The sequence below is a fragment of the Heterocephalus glaber genome, unplaced genomic scaffold (assembly GCF_053883595.1).
Source record: "Heterocephalus glaber isolate CG9 unplaced genomic scaffold, H.glaber_assembly_v1.0 deba00000347, whole genome shotgun sequence".
Classification (NCBI taxonomy): Eukaryota; Metazoa; Chordata; class Mammalia; order Rodentia; family Bathyergidae; genus Heterocephalus; species Heterocephalus glaber.
In genome coordinates this window covers 19,135,989-19,149,744 of record NW_028258143.1, presented here as the reverse complement: position 1 = coordinate 19,149,744, position 13,756 = coordinate 19,135,989, and the positions used below count along the sequence as shown (strand labels likewise).

Below are 13,756 nucleotides of genomic sequence, written 5' to 3'. Positions count from 1 at the left end.
CATTATCCTAATATGAGCAGGGCTCTGACTCGATCCAGAAGCTCTGCGGTAGATGAAGACCATCTGCTTCTGGCTGTCCTTGGTCCGTGCATCATAGAGGCATGCACCGCTGCTGTTGTTTCCCACTTGGTCATGGATTTCCCTTGGCAGTAGGGGTTTCTATTAGGAAACTTTGGAGCTGAAGAAACAATAACTGAATTGAAAAATTTACTAGAGGGAATCCACAGCAGACTGAACCAAGCAGAAGAATCGGTGAATTTGAACACAGATCACCAGAAATAACCAAGTCAGAGGAACAAAAAGAAAAATGAAGCAAAATGTAGAGTTCCTCAAGGATTTATACAATGCCATAAAGCATTAGAAAGATGCAGTGATAAAAACAGTGTGGTAATGGCATAAAGACAGACCCGGGGATCAATGGAACAAAATTCAGAGCCAGAAGTAAACCCTCACATATAGGGTCAGATGATTTTTGACAAGGGGCAGTATCACACAGTTGAGGAAGGACGTTTCTTCTACAAGCACTGGAGGTCAAATTGGATATCCACATGCAAAAGAATGAAGTCAGGGGAAAAAGCTTTGTGGATTGAATTTGGTAATGATATCTTGGCTATGACAACAAAACCACAGGCAGCAAAAGCAAACATAGACAACTAAGACTACATCAAACTTTACAACTTTATCACAGCAAAGGAAACAATAAAAAGGCAGGCTTTGTAATGGGAAAAATAACTATAAGCTCAGGATTAGTAACTATAATATATGAAGAATTTCTGCAACTCAATAATATCAAAAACTTCCCCAAGTAAAACTGGACAAGTAATTTGAATAGATGTTTCTGCAAAGAAAATATACAAATAGTCAATGAGTATATGAAAAATGTAAAATGTAAATCAAAAATATCACTACAAACAATATATACAACATGACAAGTGTTGTCAATAATGTGGAGAAATTGGAGCCTTGTGCATTGCTAGTGGGACGTAAATATGCCAGGCCATTATGTTAAACAGTTTGGAGGTTCCTCCATAACAAAAGCAGAATTACCATATGATCCAGCAATCCTACTTCTGGATAGACACCCAAAAGAATTGAGATAAACATCTTGAAGAGATATTTGCAGATATATGAAGAGATATTCGTGTTTATTGCAGAGCCAATGGTGGAACAGCCCAAATGTTCGTTAAAAGATGAGTGGATAAAGAAAATGGGATGTAGACATACAGTGGACTATCACTCAGCCATAAGAAATCCTGACAGGTACTACAACGTGGATGGATCTTAGGACATTATGCCAATTGAAATAACCTAGTCACCAGTCACAAAATGTTAAACACTGATTTTACTTATATAAGCTATTAAGAGTAGTCAGGAGCACAGAAACAGAAAGATTGGTAGTTTCTGGGGAGTAGAAAGAAGGGAAAAGGGTTTTTTTAAATGGATACAGTTTCAGTTTTGCACAATGAATAATTATATATCTTTTATGTAACTATAATACAGTTAACCCTACTGACTTGTGTGCCTAAAAATTGTTCAAAGAGTAAATATTTTATATTTTCTACCATAAGTTTTGAAAATATCATTGCCAACAGTCACATTTTGTAGTAATAAGATTAGAGTGTCTCAGAATGGGAGCCAGGCACCCTCGTTCTTCAATACTTCCTTAGTACCTGGTGCTCTCTGCCTCTAAGATCACACACAACCTGTGCTCCCTGCTTTCCTATATTTACACCTTGGCACAAGACTTATTCTCAAATGTGGAATGGACTTACTAACTTGCTGCTAATGAAGAGAATGCAGAAGTAATGGGATGTCACTTTCAAAATTAGGTTAGAAGAAGACTGTGGTTACTGTCTTGTCTTCTCTTTGGTTGTTGGTCCTGAGGGTGCTAATTGCCTTGTCCTGGGGTAGCTTTGTGGAGAAGAGACCAAAGCCCACTGACCAGCATGTGAGTAAACTTGGAAGCTGATCTGCTCCTACCCATCTCACGAGAGACCTTGAGTCCAAGGTATACAGCTAAGCCATACCTAGATTCCTGGCCCAGAGAAAAAGTGAGATAGTGTTTGATGATTTGTTAAGCAAACATAAATAAATAATCGAATAGGTGAAAAAAATAGACACTTTTCAAAAGAAGTAAAAAAAGACAATTTAAAAATGTTCAACATCTTTGGCCATTAAGAAAATGCAAATCAAAACAACACTAAATTCCATCTTTTTCCAGTAAGAATGCTATTATAAGGACTCAAAGAAACAACAAATGCTGACTGGCAAGGATGCTGGGAAGAAGGAACCCTCTACACTGTGGATAGAAATATAAACTACTACAATGACTATGGAAATTTCTCAAAAAACTAAAAATAGAACTCGATTTGACCAAACCTATACCATTCTTGGGTATCTTCCCAAGAGTTAAAGTCATCATTTTACAATGATATGTTCATACCCGTGTTTGCAGCAGTGTGATTCATAATAGCAAAATTAGGAAATGGGCTAAATTCCCATCAACACATAAATAGATAAAGAAAATGTAGTGCATATATATACAATGGAGTATTACTCAGCTGTTAAGGAAGGATAAATTTGAGTCATTTATAGGAAAATAGAGTGATCTTGAGACTCTAATATTAAGTGAAAATAAATCACACATACAACCTTAAATACCACATATGTGAAACCCAAAATGCAAATAATTTAAAGAAAAAAGCAAATAAGAGACATAGAAAACAGGGAGGTACACTTCTTGGACATCAGGAAGGGGATCTGGGGCAAAGTGGATAGAGTAGGGTAGGAGGGAAAGGGTAATATATATTTTCTACATGCAGAAAATATACATATATTACCATTTAATCAAGGTAATGTACATATATATGTACTAATTCCTTGAAACAAATGTAATTATTGTGTATCACAAACGTGTACTAATGAAATAAGAAATGCTTATTTTCAAAAAGGCTAAATATAGTAAGTACTGGCAAGAATTTTGAAAAGGGGGAAGTTTGCACACTGTTGGATGGACTGTAAATTAGTTCAGCCATTATGGAAAATAGTACAGATATTCCTCAAAACTTAAAAACAGAACAAACTTATGATCCAGCAATCTCACTACTAGTTATATATCCAAAGAAGTAAAATCAGAATGTGGAGATATCTGCTCTCCCATGTTCATTCCACACTATTCACAATAGCCAAGAAGTCAAAACAAGCTAATTTTCCATTAGTTGCTGAATGGATAAAGAAAATGTGGTATATATGCATAAGGGAATATTATTCAGCTACAAGAACAATGAAATCCTGTAATTTGAAAACACACACATGGAACTGGCGATCATTATGTCAAGTAAAATAAACCAAGCACAGAAAGACAAGTTCTATATGACTCACTCATATGTGGAATCAAAAAGAGTTGACCTCATATCAATTGAGAATAGAGTGATGGTTACCTAGGCTTGGGGTGGTGGGAGGGATGGAAGAAAGATTCGCCAATATGTATTAAATTAGAGTTACATAGAAGCAAGAAGCTCTTGTGCGCTATTGCCAAGAAAGATTACTATACTGATAAAATACTGTGCATTTCAAAAAGCTAGAAGAAATTATTTTGAGTATTCTTTATAAAGAAATCATAAATGTTTGAGGAGATAAATACATATCAACCCAATTTAATTATTATGCAGTGTGTGCATGTATTAAACATTGCATACCTCATTAATATATACAATTTTATGTGTAAATTGAAAATAAATTTTTAAAAGCTGAAAAATACATCTGTCAATAACTTAGACATAGAAGGAATATACCTCAACACAATGACACACCCATAGATACCATCATACTGAATGGTAAAAAGTTGAAAGCTTTCCCTTTAAGATAAATAACAAAAGGAGGATACTAACTCTTGCCACTTCAAATAAAGATAGTACTGGATTAGCTAAAGTAATTAGGCAAAAAAAAAAAAAGAAATAAAAAGTAGATTAATAGGAAATAAAGATGTGAATTTGTCTATTGACACCATGTTTATTTTTTCAATGCTAGGCAAATGCTCTACCAGTGGGCTACATACACTCAGGATACAAAATCAACATAACAAAAGTTAACATGTTTCTTTATTCTTATACTACAGCTTGGATCTTGGACATCCCCAAAATCCCACATGTCAAAGTCTTGGTTGTCAGAAAGTGTTACTTCCTGAGAAGTTGTGGAAGTTTGGGGCAGGGGTATGCGAAGGAAGTTATATCATTAGGGGTGTACCCTTGAAGGGGGTATTATGAACCTAGATTCTGTTTCCTGACCACCATGGGGCAAGAGGCCTCCTCTACCACATGGTCTTGCTGTGATGTACTGTGCCACAAGAGGCCCAGTGCAACACAGCCAAGTGATCATGGACTATAAAACCTTTTATGTCATGTGCTGGAATAAACTTTTCTCCTTGAAAGTTGATTATCTAGGTATTTGACATAATGAAGGAAAGGTGACTAACACAATTAAACAACAAACTACCAAAAAAACCCATTTATAACATAAAACATTCAGGAATAAATTTAAAGCCAATGACCAGTGCACTGAAAACTATCAAACACTGAAAGAAACTGAAGACAGAGATAAAATTATATTCCACATTCATGGAATAGCATTACTCACATTCCATACTACCTAAAGTGATCTATATATTCAGTGCAGGGCTGGGGATTTAGCTCAGTGGTTCTGCGGCCTTCCTCACAAGTGCAAGGTCCTGAGTTTGATCATCAGTACCAAAAAAAAACCATATTCAATGCAATCCTTATTAAAATTCTAATGATGTTCTTCACAGAAATAGAAAAAAAATCCTCAAATTCATATGAAACCATAAAATACTCTGCAAATTAGTGCAGCTAATAGCCAAAGAAATCTTGAGAAAAAAGAACAAAGTTGGAGGCACCATACAATCTCATTTCAAAATATACCACAAAGCTATAGTAATCAAAACAGCATTATACTAACATAAAATAAGCACTTCAATCAATAGAACAGGTCATAGAGGCCAGAAATAAACCCACACATCTGTATGATCAATTCATTTTTCATAAAGTTACCAAGAATCCACAATGGGGAAAGTACCAAAATTTATTTTGAGGAAACTGGAATCCACAATCAGGATAATAAAATTGGATCTTTATCTCACACTATATATAAGAAATAGCTCAGAATGGATTAATAATGTAAACATAAGACCTGAAACTTTAAGACTATTAGAGGAAAATATAGGGGGAAAGATCTACAAAGTTGATATAGGCAATAATATTTTGAACATGACCCTGAAAACACAAGCAAAAATAGACAAATGGAATAGCACCAGCCTAATAAGCTTCTACATAGAAAAGGAGAAAATTAATAGAATGGATAAATCTCAGAATGAGAGAAAAAAATTCAAACCATTTATTTGAAAAGGAGTTAATAGCCAAAATATATAAGGAACTAAACTCAAAAGCAAGAAAAAATAATTTCTTAAAAATAGACAAAGAGGGCCAGGAATGTACTCAGTGGCACAGCACCTGCCTGGTAAGCGTGAGGCCCTGAGCTCAATTCCCAGTATGAAAAAAAAAAAAAAATAGACAAAGGACTTGATAAACATTTCTAAAAGTTAGGCATACAAATGGCCAACAGGGTTTTAACTGATCATAATTGGGGGAATGCAAATTAAAATCACAAAGAGAGACAATCTCATACCTGTTAAATTGCAATTATCAAAAAGGTGAAAGATAAGCCTTGTTGAAGATGTGGTGAAAAAGGGAGTCTTTTTACATGATTGGTGGGAATCTAAAATAATATAGCCATCATGGGGAATAGGATGGAATTTCCTCAAAAGACTAAAAGTAGAATTACCATACAGTCCAGCAATCCCACTTCAGAGTATATTTCTAGGAGAACTGAAATCACTATGTTGAGACATCTGCATTCCCATATTCATTGCAGCATTATTCATAATAGACAAGAAATGGAATCAATCAAAGTGTCCTTCAATTGATGAGTGACAGATGATAAATACATATGAACACAACACATATATGGTATCTATGAGTGGATAAATGGTATATAGCCCAACAGAATACTATTTAATGTTAAAAGAAATCCTGTCATTTGTGACAAAATGGATGAACCCAGAAGACATTATGTCAAGTGAAAAAAGCCAGGTATAGAAAGGGAAATACTGCATGATGTCATTTATATATGGAATCTTTAAAGGTCTAATTTGTAGAATTAGAGTATCATGATGGTTACAGAGACTGGGGTAGTGTGTAGGTAAGGGGTGAGACATGGGTATTAACTACAGGATGCAAAGTTCCACTTAGACTGGAGAAATAAGTTTTCAAGATCTATGACACACATCAACTGATGCATGGATAAAGATGTCGAGGTTTTTATACAGTGGAGTAATACTCTGCCATAAAGAAGGGTAAACTTGAGATATTTCTAGGTAAATGGATGGACCTTGAGACCATACTCTTAAGTGAAATCAATCAGACACATGTTTAAATACCACATTGTTTCTCTGTTGTGAGAAACTGAAGGGTAAATAATGACCAAAATGTATAACAGATATTGGAAAATGGGAAGAAAATGTTCAAAAGGGAAGGGGAATAAGGGGGAGGGGAGGAACAAAGGGAAAAGAGAAAAAGAATAGAAGGAAAAAATGGAAACACAAGCTTTTGGAAATAAGGAGAAGAGGGGTTGAAGGGAGGGCAGAGGATTGGGGAAGAAAGAAGAATCAAGACATATCATGTATAAGTACAGATTCCTATGATGAATATGTTCAGTATTTATATCTAAAATGTACCAATAAAATTAAGTTTTAAAAAGATCTATAGCATAGCAAGGTTAGCAATAACCTTTTTAAAAATTGCTAATATATTTTAAATGTTTTCATTACCAAAAATGATAAATATATGAAGAGATGAATATGTTAACTGCCTTGATATAATCATTCCACAATTTGTGCATGTGTGTGTGAAACTCCCACATCGTATCTATCATGGTTCACATGTGGTTTGTCCCACAAGAGTTCATATATTGGCAGATTGGTCCCTGGTGTGGCAATGCTGAGAGGCAGAGGAACTCTGAAGAGGTGGGGTGAGCTCATTCAGTTATGAAGGTGCACCCTGAGAAGGGATTCAGCATTCCTGTGAGACCCCTGTTAGCTTCGGAGATGTGGATTATGAGAGTCACCTTCCTCCTGAACTGCTGTCTGCCTTTGTGTCTTGTGGTGTGACATCATTTTCTGAGGCTGGGGTGGGGTGGGGTGGGGTGGGGGGGTCAGCAAAGTCAGCACAGTGCTGTTTGGACCTTCAGCCTCCAAAACTGTGAGCTTCATAAACCTCCTCTTTAATAAGTTACCCAAGCCCTGATATTTCATTATAGCTATAGAAAATTAATATAGTACTCCCATAAATATTCACATATATATTAGCCAATTTAAAATAAACAAATATAAAGGGTCTAGGTACAGATTTCCGGTCACTGAGGACTCTCAACACACAAACTTTATGGCTGCAGGTTAGGGTTCAAACAAAATATCAACATAGAGGATTGGTTTAGGAAGTCAAATATTAGTGATTCAGCAGTATCTAAGACCAAACTCCAAAGTGACATAAAACCTATAGCTCAGGAAGTAATACATATTTATTTTTCTCTTTACATTATAAAATGCTTCCCTATACACGGGCACCATTGAACCCTAGAATGCCTAAGCATGGCAGTGATACGATTTCATTGCATTTATCAATTCTGTAATTAATAGTCTACTACAATAAATCCCAGCTTACTCATTCTTTAAAATCTCAGAGGCTACCTCTCATTGCCTGATGAATAGGGGGTAAGTCAGCCATCATGTTCAAATGTCCACAGGTTGACTGATACTTCTCCCAAGGATGGTGCTGAAGTCCCCTTCCCTACACATGTGGGCTGGGATCACTGACTCACTTCTAATGAATGGAGTGTAGTGGAAGTGATCATGTATGACTTCTAAGATTAGATCATAAGAGGCATTGCAGTTTCCTCCTTGCTTTGTTCATCTGGATTGCTCATTCTGAGGGAAGCTAGCTGGCATATTATGAAGACACTCAAGCATCCCTATGAAGATGTCCTTTCAGCATGAAACTGAGGCCACCTTCCAAGAACCATGTGTGTAAGCCATCATGGAAGGAAAGTCTTCCAAGTCTTTGCCTTCCAATGATGTCAGTCCTTCTGACATCATGACTGCACCATGAAAGACCTCAGGCCAGAACTGCTCAGCTAGGCCATTCCCAGAAAGTGTGAGCTAACATGTATTTATTGTTTTAAGACACTAAGCTTTGAGGTAATTTCTCATTTACTATTTGAAGTACTCCACATATACTCGTATTTACTCTCCACAAGAATAGAATGAGACAGCTGATATTTTCAGTCTACATATGGGGAAATACAAACTTAAGACATTTGGCTGAAGTGCTAATGAGTGGCACAAAACGAATAAAAACCCTGGTCTCCTTCTTAACAAATCTTATGCTTTAAACCACAGTGCATGCTCTCTCCTGATATGTGTTTGCTCACTGAGACTGTATGAAGCTTATCAACCAAGGATGCTGCCTGTTTCCTTTGCTGAGGGATCCTTTCCTCCATTAAAAATTTTACAAATTGATTGTAAGACCATATTAGTAAAAAACCTGATAAAACCAAGGCTAGATTCATTATCATATACTCTTTACTATTATATTGATTTTTCTTTTAATTTTTTTCTGGTACCAGGATCAAACTCAGGACCTTGAGCTTGCCAGGCAGGCATGGTGCCACTGAGCTACATCCTTGTTCCATTTTGCTCTAATTTTAAAAGAAGTAAAATCAAAACTTTTCCACAACACTGTAAAATAGATTTATGACTCTGGGTGATAAATCTACTGTATGGAAAGATAAGTAGCCCTTAGTGTCAACTTGCGAACAGAAATAAAACAAGCAATTGAAAAGATAAATAAGAACCCACACAACCAAAAACATTTGATATCACATTTTAAAAGCCAAAGGATTCTACTTTCAAAAAGCGTATTTTGTCCAAAGAATTAATCGCTGTCCAGGAGTTGTTGCAGGCTCCTTTCTGATAATATTGATCAGCACAGGCTTCTATCACAGACACTTTATAACACTTAAATTCAGCTCATTTCCCACTGAAGTGTAGAAAAAGGTGGTGGGAAGCTATAGAGATAGTATTACTGGCACATTATTTGAAATGTCTGTTTGGGTGTCTGGTAGCTAGAGGGCTTGCAAATGCTGGCTCAGGAATATCACTCAGGATTTGGAGTAAGAGCATACTGGAGCCCCAAGAATCTGATGTGCTAGGACACTATCTCATCTACAGCCTCAGCATGCTATGACTCAAAGCTCTTAGACACGGCAGACCAATATTGCCAACAGCAGAAGTGGAGGCCCAAAGTGGAAAAGGACTTGCCGAGGTCCCACTGCCAGCAAGTGACTAAGTCACAACCCTGCCCCTGCCTCTTGCAGCTCTTTCTCCCCACTGATAGCTGCCCCAGCCTGGCTAGCCCCTGTTCAGTCAGCTCTTCCTATGTCACCTGCCTAAATGGGGTTTGTCAAAAATGAACACTACAATCAGGCTTGGCAAGCCTTCCCAGAGTCTATTTCACCATGGTTTCTCTGGGAACACATTGGATTGATGTAGCTATTAAAGTCAACTCTATCTCAGCAATCAGAGAGAAAAGCTATAATTATTCCAAGTTTTTCTGAGGGATCTTTCAAAGAACATCATTAATTCTGAATAAAGCTCTCTTCCAAAAACTTTCCAATTATAGGGCCAGGGATTTAGCTCAGTGGTTCCGCTGCCTGCCTTACAAGGTCCTGAGTTCAATCTCCGGTACAGAAAAAACCCCCAAAATACCCAACTTTCCAATTATGGTCTTGACATTCCTATTTTATGTTGCAAATTCCTCTGCCATTAAATGACAAAGATCCTACTCTTTAAAGCACACTCAGAAACCTAAGCATTGGGTTAATTTTCTAAAATTAAAACTAACAACAAGAAAATCTTGTCCTGCACCCCATCCCTTCTGCACACCTTCCCTAGCCTATATATTGTATTTGGAAAGGGCCAGTAAATAAAATCCATTACTGTCTAAGTCTAGGAACTTGTTACTTGAAATACCTGGGTCTCCCCCAAAAAGGAAAAATTTAGATTTCCAGGGTGATGAGGGAGTTGGGCCAAAAGGCAGAAATCTCCCTGCTAAATAATGAATACAGTGAGAGGAGATCTGCCACATGAAGTTCCCTTCTTCTCATTACTCTTCCAGTGGGAACTTCCCTCCACTTACAGATTGCCAAGCAACAAACACCCTATTGATCTCCTTTCTCCAGCCAGTTCTGCCACCCACTGTGTAGCAGGTGTGCTGAGTGCTTTACATCCTTCATTTCCAGGAATCCTCACCAAGAGCCTTGTGAAAGTGCCAACTGACTTGCTTAAAGATGGGGAAAAGAGGGACATAGAAATTAAGCAACTATTTAACCATCATAACATGGGATTGGAAGGTTCTATTTCTAAAATCCCTAGTGGATAGTGCTGGGGTCAGGATAACCAAAGGAAAATGGTCCTCGGATTCTCTTGTGTTGTCCTCACTTCTCCCCTCAGTAGGGAGCTGGCCAGCAGAATTGGTGAATATGGGCTCTGGACTGGAGTCCAGCGGAAGCAATGAAATAAAGGGAGAATGGCCTTAGGAATTTCTTCATGTGCAGCAGGACGAATTCTAGTCCCCACCGACCTGCATGCTCCAGCTGAGACCAAAAAGTTGGAGGCTCCAAGACTGACACCGTGTCACTCAACCACTCCAGAGGAAAAGAAACGAAGAGCACAGCTAATTAGATGTGACCTCCTCACTGCGAAGCAAGCTGCACCTGCAAGCCCCCTGCAGCGTCCTGGCGATGTGATGTCAGCTCGGGCTTCAACCCTGACGTGCAAGTAGTTAAACCCGTTCCTCTTTCTCCAGCGTGCACCTCGCAGGTGAGCGCCAGGAACGCAGGTGATAAGCCTGTCCCTTGCTCTTCCAAACAACAGACCCCAACTCCTTGCGCACTCTAGGTGCGTTGGCTGCCATCATTTGCCAGCGCTCCTCAAATGTTCAGGCTTCTATCCACTCTCCCTTTCACCAAACTCCCTCTTCCCCCAGGCTCCCCTATCCCCAAGGCCACAGTCCTTTCCTCACCTCCACAGTGGCGGGTAACGGCAGCACAGCCCGGCGGCGCCGGCGGCCGAAGCGAAATTTGGCCGCTTTGTAGATCTTCCAGTAGACAAATAGCACCACGCCAAGAGGCAGATAAAAGGCGCCACAGGTGGAGAAGACAGCGTAGGAGGGTTCCTGGCTCACCTGGCAGCGCTGGAGCCCGGCGTCATACACTTCGCCCCAGCTGAAGAGCAGTGGCGCCAGGGCGATGAGCGCGGATAGAGCCCAGGTGAGCGCGATCATGAGCGCCGAGGCGCGGCGGCGGGTGCGCAGCGTGTATTGCAGGTGGTGCGTGATGGTCCAGTAGCGGTCCAGGGCGATGGCCGCCACGTTCCAGATGCTGGCGGTGCAGCACAGCACGTCGAAGCAGATCCACACGTGGCACAGGCTCCGGCCCAGCTGCCATCGTCGTCCGGCCGACAGCTCCCTCATCAGGCTCAGAGGCATCACCAGCGCTGCCACTAGTACGTCCGAAACGGCCGTCGAGGCCACCAAGTTATGCGGCACGCGATGGAAGGCGCGGACGCGCAGGATGGTGACCAGAACCAACAGATTCCACAGGAAGGTGGCGGCGATCAGCAGCACCAGCAGAGTCACCACTAGCACGGTGAAGACAGAGTAGGGAGGCTCCGGGCCAGGCAGGCCCGCGTCCCCAGGGGCGGACCCGATGCCTCGGCCTGGGGTTGGGCTGTAGGTCTCCGGGGCCCCGAGAAGGGCGGCGCTCGGGGTGGCGGCCGAGAGGCTGGGGGCTTCCATGCTTCCTTGAATCGGGGCTGCTGAGCAGGGGACTTAAGCGTGGTCCGAGACCTCCGCGTGGACGGGGCGGGTGGGGGCGCAGAGGAAACCCTGCGTTCCAGGGAAGGATCGAAGAGGGTCCAGGTCGCTCTATTTCCGCTCCCTTTCTGGGTTGCAGCCTTCCTTTGTCTCTTCTGCCTGGAGTCCTCGTGGATCCTCTTTTCAAGGGGAGAAAAAAGAAGGGGACCCTTCTGTCCGGCTCCGCTCGGCGCACTACTCCCTCCCGCCTCGCCAACCCTGGGCTGTCCGCTGACCCAGGTTGGAAGTTTCGGAGCGCAGCTCGGAGTCGGCGGGCTACTGTAGCCCCCGGAGCTGAGCCGCACCTGGTGGGCTGGAGTGGGAGGGGCAGTTTGCAGAACCCACCAATAAGAGTCGGGCCTGCAACTCTGTCCCCGCGGGCCTCCACGCCCCAGCCGGGCGGAGACGATCCTAACTGCTGGGTCTCTCAGAGAGGTAGTGTAGGAATTCCGTAGGCGCCACTTCAGCACAGAGTCCCGGCCAAAGGGGTTCTGGTTTCCTGGAATCCCTATTCGACACAGAGTAAAAAATAGGAGAGCCAGGTACTGGAGTGTATGGAGAGCTCCCAAACCCAGCTCCATCCTTGGCATCCCGTGCTCCGTGCGCCCAGCGAGCGCTCCGCGGCGCCTCAAGTTTACTCCCTGGCTCTATGCAAAAGGAGCGCGGCTTCAGAGCAGTTTGGCGGAGACCTGGAAGAGCGACGTTTTCCGTCTTCTTTGCCAACTTAAATCTCCACCCACAAGGTACTTGAACTTCTCACTCCTGAGTTTCTAATATTCTTAACTATGCCACCCAAGTTCAAGCAGGAGATTTTTGGTTTTGTTTTAGGGGTGTTGGGGTGAAACACAGGGGTTTGCATATGCTAGGCAAGAACTCTACTGCTAGCCCCGGGAGTTATTTTTATTCACCCTTGGGCAAAGGTAGAAAACAGGTGAAATTCCCATGACCCTCTGCACACCCTCTCCCCGTATTTTCAGTATCATGGTACACTAAAGCAATAGTTCAGTCATAGTGTACTCCATGTAAAGATGCTTTACCTCTTTTCATAGGATTAGAATAGAAACAAAGAACACGAAACTCCCACTGCCCTGCCCGTTCCCTTGTATTCAGAGTGATTGGCTCTGCGCTGGGTGGGGGCTGTACCCTGAAAGTGAGCTCCCAAGAAAGACAGCTCTGGAGAGCCGCCTGGGCTAAAGCAGGTGGAGGCGTTTTCTTCCTTTGTTCTCCCAGGAGCCCTACCTCACCTGAGGCAGTCTTGTCCCGCAGCTAGGACAGAACTCCAAGAACCGCTCCTCTTTTTGGTACCGGGATCCAACTTGGGACCTTTGCTCTTGCAAGGCAGGCTCCAGAACCACTGAGCTAAGAGAACCTCTCCTCTTTATTCTCCCTTCCTCCTTCACTCACAAGGAGGCGCTCTCTACTTTGTACCCTATGTGGCAGCTCTTGCTTACATACACACAGGCCAGCACACTCACAGGACCTAAGAGCAACGTGTAAAGGAGTCAAAGTAAAGTACTTGGATATGCAGTAGGCCTCAGCCTCAAGTGATTGATAAAATATCAAAAATGGGGGACTGTTCAGAGATAGAGATGGGAGTGTATTGATCAGGGAAGGATTCTTGGAGGAGGAGGAAGTTGTTGAAGTTTTACTGAATTGTGAGAAATGAACACATTTTATATTTATAATAACAAAATGCTTTCTTTGGACCTCCAAGC

At 41.4% G+C, this 13,756-nt stretch overlaps 1 protein-coding gene across 1 annotated transcript in view; it reads right to left on the bottom strand.

The window, feature by feature from the left end:
- The window catches only part of LOC101713011 (5-hydroxytryptamine receptor 5B), a 78,792-nt gene extending 66,676 nt beyond the window's left edge, over positions 1-12,116 (bottom strand). Inside the window, exon 1 of the mRNA XM_004836085.4 lies at positions 11,211-12,116. Coding sequence (XP_004836142.1) covers positions 11,211-11,984 — 774 coding nt within the window. The 5' untranslated portion in view covers positions 11,985-12,116. The remainder of the gene's footprint in view (positions 1-11,210) is intronic.
- Positions 12,117-13,756: the final 1,640 nt, after the last annotated feature.